General features: G+C 32.5%; 1 protein-coding gene across 1 annotated transcript; it reads right to left on the bottom strand.

Annotated features, from left to right (window-relative positions):
• Positions 1-5,045: 5,045 nt before the first annotated feature.
• LOC108192409 (thaumatin-like protein) lies at positions 5,046-7,291 on the bottom strand. Its single transcript, XM_017372862.2, has 3 exons — positions 7,082-7,291; positions 5,767-6,194; positions 5,046-5,539 (listed from the first exon to the last, which is right to left on the bottom strand). Exons 1-3 carry the CDS (start codon positions 7,152-7,154, stop codon positions 5,300-5,302), a joined length of 741 nt encoding a protein of 246 aa, XP_017228351.1. The 5' UTR covers positions 7,155-7,291; the 3' UTR covers positions 5,046-5,299.
• Positions 7,292-9,050: the final 1,759 nt, after the last annotated feature.

Below are 9,050 nucleotides of genomic sequence, written 5' to 3'. Positions count from 1 at the left end.
CAAATCAAAATTTAGTGCTCTAAGAGCAAGTCCAATAGGTGTGCTAAATCAAGTCTTAAATCCAAAAATAGGGAATATGACATAAAATTGCACTCCAACACTATGCTAGTGATGTGCTAAATCACTAGCACAAGCCTCCCCTTCCCTATTTTTAGAATATGCTAGCCACTTCTAAACTATTTTTTATCATTAAAATATTCATTTCCCTCTCTCCTCCACATCATTTCCCTCACTTTTTTTCCCTCTCTCCTCCCCTATTTAATATTATTATAATAATAGGGAATGAATATAGGGAGTACCATTGAAGCTCATGTGCTAAATCTTATGCTAAATCACTAAGACATATTATTTTATAATATTTTTAGAGAACCTCTTAGCATAGTGTTGGACTTGCTCTAATATGCTCCAATCTCCTCTTTAAAAATTTAGAGCCTACTCTCTCCTTTCTTTTAAAAGAGCATATAGTAGCTCTTAACTCAATATTATATTAATTTTCCACCCATCTTCTCTTTTTAGTTAACTTTTTCCTCTTGTTTATATAAAATAAATATAAAATGTGAATAAGAAGCCAAGTATAAAGAGTAACATTGAAGTTCTCACGTTTTCTAGTGTATTAACTTACTAGGAGCCATATTTTATATTATTGTTTAAGAAATGATATTCCATTCCATTTTAAAATCCGATTAATCCTTATAAAATTTTCTTAATCGAAATATTTATAGTAATTTATTAAAATTAAAATACTATATCATTTTAAATATGAAATATTATAGAATTTCTGATATAGTAAATATATATTTATTTATAAATATCCAATACAATAATAAATAAATTTTAAATAATATTTTAATATTAAAAATTAAAATACATTCTATTTTCACTCTGATTAATTCTTTTAATTAATATCTGATTTTTGATTAATCTTCTATCGGTAAATGAACCGAGTAGGTTCAATTTTAGATTTCTGGATAAATGTTATAAGTTTAATTATTTTCTGGTGAATTACATATTTTTTTTCAAAAGAACCAAAAATACTGCACGGTCAAATATGTAACACCATGTCAAGACTTTATGGGTTAAAAGACGATATATGTGGTCAATATAATATTATATTTTATAAATAAAATTTTTATATTAATATCTTAAAATCTTATGAATAATTTTATTTAATCTTTTTAATACTACGTGTAATATGTTGTGGTGTGTATATATATATATTTGCTCAAAGATAATATATTAAAATTGTTAACTTAAAAAAGTGTTTGTTGTTTATAAATGACAAGTTAATTATAAGTGGGAAATAACTTTAATTTTATGTATTTTGATAAAAAAAATTTAGTCCTTGCAATTTATTGGGTATAAAAATTATTAATATAATAATAAATTATTAAAATTATCTTTTAAAATTGTCCTCTACATATTCAAAATTCAAAAATAAAAATAAGTCACTGAAGTTATATTTTTATATTTCTCAGATTATAACTTATAAATCGAAAATTGACTTATGTATCATTTAAACAAATTGTAAAAATAAGCGGTCTCTAAGCCCAACCGGATAGGTCCTATGCATCAAGTATTTATTTAAAATATAATATTATATTGTTTACTCGTCAGATATTCCACTAGTAATGATAAATAAAAGTATTTATTAAATTACATATAAATAGTTTAAGATTAATGTATACGTGATAAATACTATGATTAATTTTTTCTATTAAATTCGTGATAATATACAATTTTGCTGAGGCGCGTAGCGCAGGAGATTGCTTTAAAGTTTAAAGTGAGGAACAGGGGTAGTAGTTTAGAATATAAATGTTGTTATGGATTGTTTGGTGGGTCATAATTGATGTACTAAATACAATAACGTTCAAGAAAATAGAACCGCGTGGCGAGCCGCGTAGGCCATTAATGCAATTGATTTACTGATGCTTCGAGTAATAGAATACTCTACGGTCCACTTTGGACTAGTTGGGCTTCTAGACTTAGTATTTTGATACGGTCCACACTTCGGGTCACTTCTTTTTCATTTCTTTTATAATTCAAGATGAGGTTGGATATCCTGATCCAAAAAATAAAAATAAAAATATGAAGTTGGATATAATTGTGGGCTAAATTAGATATGTAAAACACTATATAAAATTTGCTGAACTTGTAACACTTTACGTTTCAACCGTATTGACTATATTGGTTGCCTAAAATTTATAAATAATATGTCATTAATATTTTAAATTATTAAAATAGAATATATGAGTTTAATATGGTAATAAATGGTGTGTAAGAGCATCTCCAACTATTGAAACCCGTTAGCTACAAGATGAGTTGGCATACTGAAAATACAAAATTTTAGCCAAAACTCAACTCCAACCATACCCATGTCTACAATTTTAGTTAACCTCCTATGGATGACTATATCATCTTACAGATTTTTACAGACATATAATGGTTCGACAAATATAACCATTCATATAAAAAAAGTAAAGAAAAAATAGGGATCCACAGTGTATTCGACCACTAGATACTACTCCCTCCGTCTCAATTTATAGGTCCATTTTGAAATAAACACACATATTAAGAAAAAGTTGGTTGGATAGAATCTTATTTTATGTATCATTAATTAGTGCATTGATAAGTGAGAATGTAGTTGAGTTTCAAAAAAATCACAATAAATATAGGGATTTAGTGCATTGAGAAATGAGAATAATGTTGAGTTTCAAAAAGTCACAATTAATATGTCGATAAATTTGTATTGAAAGAAGGGAGGGACAAATATTTTGGGACAATTTTTTTTTCCAAAATGGACCTATAAATTGAGACGGAGGGAGTAGTACGCTAAAATAATTCATATCACACTCTCATGAAAAGCTGGAATGACTTTCAACAAAAGTGTATACATGTATCCAAAATCCATACTGATAGGCAGAGAATATCTGGAATTTAACGGCCGCAGAACTACGAATAACTTTAATCTGGGATCATACAAGAGACATCTGCGACGTCATCACAAAGGCACATTTCATAGTTAGCAAAAATTGACAAAATTGAATTGAGTGTTATTATTATTTGTTAAGGGCCCGTGAGAAGATAATACAACGTTTAGTTTAGCCCATAAACTAGCAATTTGAGTCAAAACTGTATATCCTATTATGTTACGGGTTGGCCCATACTCAAAAGTTAAAAGAATAGAGTTTCAGCCCATGTGTTGATATTGTTCCTAATGCAGTAAAGGAAGTTACTACATCTTTACCATAAATTTAAGTTACTCCCTCCATCCCAATTTACATGAGCCTTTTGCTCATTTCACATATATTAAGGAGTATTAAATAGTTGCTTATTTTTTCATCTTTGCCCATATTTATTGTGTTTACTTCTTATTATATATTAGTTAGTGGTACATTGGAATGATAAATAAGAGAGGTTAAGTGTGAAAGATGGTTGATAAATATGCATTGAAAAGGGAGAAGCTGAACTATTTTGGGATAAATTTTTTTCCGAAAAGACTCATCTAGTTTGGGATGAAGGGAGTATTTAACAAATTAAAATTATTGTGTAAGCATCGGATCCTCGCAAATTATAGTTCAAACTTCAAACATGTCAAAATGTTATTCAACACGGTGTTAGAGCAAGTTTTCTGTGCGAAACAAGGATCACCTCTTACCCCCGTGAAAATGTTGTAACAATTATTTGTCGGACAAACAACAGCTCAACAGCTGAAAACTGAAATCCAAATATACTAAAAATTCTTATGTAGTCATCATCTGTAAATTCTGTTCAAGGGCTCCCTTTATTCTTCCCATCTTGCACAAACCATAACAATTTTGAGCTTAAGGGATGTCACAATTAGTAAATCTAACCTAATACTGCCATTGATATGCTGAGTAAAGCTTGAAGGAAGAAGAAGACTTATACTCCCTCCGTCCCAGTCAATAGTATGATTGGGGGACGGGACGCGGTACGGACTTTAATATTTCAATATAATATAGTTCTGTAAATTATATTTAAAAATTTCTTTTTTGTATAAAAGTGTAACATTTATATTTTTATAAAAAAAATAAAATCTTAAAAATAAGTTGTAGACTATGTTTTATAAGAGTCTTAAAAAGCGTGTCGAGCAGTGAAAAAGAAAGAGGGAGTAGTATTTACAGAGAAAACATAAGGCCGTACATGGTGTTTCTGAGAGAATGACTAACGAGTACTAAACTAAAACATTGCAAGTTTATATATTCAACACAAGCCACTACTTTGCCAGCTAACTGCCAGCTGTAGTAACTAACTTTTCATCTAGAACCTTCTGAATTCTATTGAGTTTCTGCTATATTGTTATCAAGTGAAACCACATCAGATTGCATTGCACTGTCGAATAGAACATTAAGAATCTCGTTCGGGTGATTATTTACAAGGCAAAAGCTCTGGAGTATACTGTATATTTTGCTTCTACAATATTCATTCCACCTAATTCAATGAGTGGTTTGGTCTTTGAAAAATCAGACTCCTGAGAAAGACCCTCCAGGCTCCAGCACAACCTTAGTTATAAGTAGACTTCGACAACAAGCCTCCAACTCGGATCATTTCTTCCGACAACAGATAGGTACTAGTAATCCTAGATTTTCTATGCCGCTTCCCATATGTTTTGTTTCTGGTCTTCTAGGTAAGGTCGATTACAAGAACTTTAAGTACTATCGCACAAACTTATCAAACACTAGAGCTCTTGTTGTAAAGACTAGGGAATAGGCTTACAAAGTGGATTAACATTCGTCCCTTGATCTCCATTGCTCCCTAAAGCTTCTATTGGATCCGTCCTACATTCAATATTCCTCTGCACGCTTTCTTGTTTTGAACTCAATATGCTCCATTTGATTCGGTTTGATAAGTAAACAAACACGAATTTGGAGTTTCAAAAAACTGATCAACAAATTTAACGATGGAGTTACACTTTATAAATCCTCTGTTTCTTATACTAGGATCTTCCCCACGATTCTGTGGAATACTTGTGAACAGAATAGACCAGATATGAAAAGATACAGAAGCTAGCAGAGGTAACCAACTAGTTGAAATTGAAAAACAGGCTGGCCTGTAATTTCCCTAAATTTAAACTCATTCTCAACGTGAGCAAACAGAAAATTCATTCTTCGACCCAAATAAAAAAGCATCATAATGCTGGATTAAAAATGCACCATATACTAATATTTGGTACATTTGCAAACAATACCATTCGTTCTTGGCTTGATTCGAATCATAATAGAAGCGTCATGAGAATAGAGCAATAACCTGACTATATATATAGTAGATGGAGCTAAGTAGGCTAATGGTGAGGGCAAAATGTAAGGAAATAACTTCCACCAGTGCAAGTAGCAATACTAGTAGGATCATCATAAGCATAAGAGTAAGCTCGTGGACATGCCGTCTTGAAGATCCTCGAGTAAGCTGTCGGCTTGCAGGATTGTGGACTCCCGAAACTGCCTGTGCAACAGTACCTTGGTGAGTTAAAGGCAAAGCAAGCACTTTTGCACGCCACCACTTGGCGTTTATCATGAGAACGGACCTATAATATACACAAATTTATGTCAGTGTCGGACAGTAGCATATCAGTTGTCATCATTAATTGACACAAACTTTCATAGATGTCAATTAAAATTTATCAGTTAAGGCTACGATCATGCATTATAATATAGCAGACACTCCTATTCTCTTGCTAACAAGAAGTTGAGGTTCCGAGTTGTGCAATTGACCATTAACTATAATAAAGTATATTTGCTCGAATTATCTAACCTGCAGTCCAACAGGGCACATCATATTGAGATCACGAACACATCCAGCATAGGTACATTTCCCCGAGCCTTTATAAGGTGTAATAGAAATGGCCAAGTTGTAGCCATCAACAAGGCTCACATCATAAAAGTCCTGGTCACTCCCCAGCGTAATCTCAGCAAGAGTAGCTGGAGGTGTGCCACCAAGGCCATTGCAAAAAAGGACACCACCACAGTCACCAGTGGCGCATTTTCCTCGACCATGAGCATCGAAAGCACAGCCATGTCTTCCCCATATGCGGCCAGACCACGCTGCAGGAAGCTGCAGCCTATACGATTTTTTCGGAAGGAGTTTGAATCCACCACGTGCCAGGATTGGCTTGCCTGCACCAGGCTGAATTCCAGGCCACACTGGGTGGCTGCACTTGTTGTACAGGGTTATCGATGTGGCTGAATCAAATCAACAAACACAAACATATTGCAACATTATTACACAAAAACAAAAATACAAGATAACCAATGAACTCCTATTTCAATAGTATCTTCCTTCATTTATGGTCGCTCCTGTTAAGTGTTCAAAAATCGTCAAAGACAAGACCGTACAATATAACACCAAACCGAGATTTATTTCTATCTGGAAAATAAAATTAGGGGATTACAAATAGTTATGTTCAAGTGATGAAACACAACTTGAAGAAATAAACCATTAAAATTTCTTGAAGCAAATCTGAGAATAAATTAATCACTTTATGTTAAAATTATCCAAAAAGCCCCAAATTATAACAAGTTACAATAATTGGAAGGAGCATTGTCTGTTAAAGAAAATATTGATCCTACTCTTAGGAGTGAGGAGTATCGTGATGTTTTACTCACAGATTTTAATTACAAGTGAGATATTTATATTATTCGTTTGCTACAGTTTTCAATAAAACAAATCAAAACATGGAGTAATTCTCATTCTTAGGAGCAAAAATAGGATAAAGTTTGCATTTTTAGGACAGCAAGATTAAAATACCACAGGAGCAGAAAGTGCCCAGAAAAAAAAACATTTTACATAATTGCAAGAAAAATGGGAAGAACCCTAAAGACTATACATATTTCATGTTTAGGGGGTTAAAAATAATATTTTTATCTAGTTTAAAATGATTTAAAAAGAGAGATTCTACAACATTTTTGTTTAATGACAAAGTTGATGAGCAAATGTGCATTAGATACATGTGTTTGTGTCTATGTATAAACATGTCTACCAACTAGCAGTACTCCAAATTTAAAGATTTTGTCAGAGAAAATAATAATTTTAAATATGGCAGAATCAACAAAGGCTTTTTGGTGATTACCTGAAATGTGGAGAGTTAAGAGGCAGAGTGAAATAAGACAGAAGAGAGATCTGGAGAGCTGCATTGCTTCCATTTCTGATGAAGATGGGAAAGATCTAGTTTCTTGAAATATCTATGAGTGTGTTTTGAGTCTTTAGACACTTGAAAGTGTTCTGCAAAAGTGAGTAAAGCCTGCTGAGGTTATAGTAGTGTGTTTTTTCGAAATGGTCAAGTTTGGTTTTTGCTACAGAGGAGTGAATAAAGTTGGTGAAAGTTGTGTGGGGCCAGGGTGATTTTTTGAGTGAGAATGAGGGTGTTGGAGAATGAAATTCTTGTTTGCTAACACTTTTGACAAATCCTATGAAATTACTCCATGCCCCTCTTGGGTTATCACTTTGATTTTTCCTTTTCACTTATTATTTTAAAAAATTTTCTTCACCTGAATTAAAGTTAATAATTTATATTTTTATTCAAAAAATCTGTTTAAAAAAAATAAATAGAATATGTTTTTAATGATCTTAAAATACAATATGTAATTGCTTTTAATAATATTAACAATATGCAATTTTATCAATTATTAAACAATTTTAATGGGAGCTCGCCTAGCGCGGGCATAATTGCATAGTCATCCTAAAACACGTGCAAAAAATCAAAGCGAAAACTAAAACAGACGGAGGGAGTAGTATTTTTTTTAAGTATAACTTGGGAATTTTGCCCGCGCTACGCGTGCGGGGACCCTGAAGAACTTGATTAATTTTATTAGCGTGATTAAATTCGTAAGATGGTATAGTATTGGAGAAAAATGTTAAATCGAGCACTAAAAGGTGTTATTCGTCCTCCCGGGTTAAAAAAAGGGTGATCTTAAACTTTACAAACACGACGTAAGCAAAATATTCATTTAAAAGTAGTACTAACTGATTAATTTTTAACAGTTATTCTGATTGAATATCTTAAAATTAACAAAACCGATCCTGTAGATAAAATAAAAAGGACTATTATTTTGAGATGTAGAGGTATCTAAAAAACAGAGGAAGAAGCATTTTAATTAAGACCACCAATCCTGAAGATATGTATAAAGATTAATATATATAGCATCCTACTTAATAATAATAATGATATATAAAGTAGTAATAGTTAAACTCATGTATATCCATAGGAACCCATTTATGTGAAAATATCAAAAGAATCTGCCCGGAGATATTTTCAAGAAATTCCCGTGTATTAACCCCTTTGAGAATTCGTCAAAAAATCGAACTTCATTATATCTGCTCCGATTCAGTCCCGATTGCCTCAAATATGGCCGTGACCAAATTCATATATCCATAGGGACCCATTTATGTGAAAATATCAAAAAAAACTGCCTGGTGAAATTTTCATGAAATTTCTGTGTACTAACCCCTTTGAGAATTCGTCAAAAACTCGAACTTCATTATATCTGCTCCGATTCAGTCCCGATTGCCCCAAATATGGTCGTCACAAAATTTATATATTCATAGCGACTCATTTATGTGAAAATATCAAAAATATCTGCCCGGTGATATTTTCAAGAAATTCCCATGTACTAACCTTTTTGAGAATTCGTCAAAACTCGAACTACATTATAACTGCTCCGATTCAGTCCTGACTGCCCCAAATATGGTCGTGACCAATTTCATATATCCATAGGGACCCATTTATGTGAAGATATCAAAAGAAACTGCCCGGGGATATTTTCAAGAAATTCCCGTGTACTAACCCCTTTGAGAATTCGTCAAAAACTCGAACTTCATTATATCTGCTACGATTCAGTCCTGACTGCCCCAAATATGATCGTGACCAAATTCATATATCCATAGGGACCAATTTATGTGAAAATATCAAAAGAAACATCCCGGTGAAATTTTCATGAAATTCCCGTGTACTAACCCCTTTGGGATTTCGTCAAAAACTCGAACTTCATTATATCTGCTACGATTCAGTCCAGACTGCCCCAAATATGGTCGTGACCAAA

This window comes from Daucus carota, chromosome 2 (genome assembly GCF_001625215.2).
Source record: "Daucus carota subsp. sativus chromosome 2, DH1 v3.0, whole genome shotgun sequence".
Lineage (NCBI taxonomy): Eukaryota > Viridiplantae > Streptophyta > Magnoliopsida > Apiales > Apiaceae > Daucus > Daucus carota.
The sequence above is the reverse complement of the archived record's forward strand: the minus strand, read 5'-3'. Positions and strand labels throughout refer to the sequence as shown.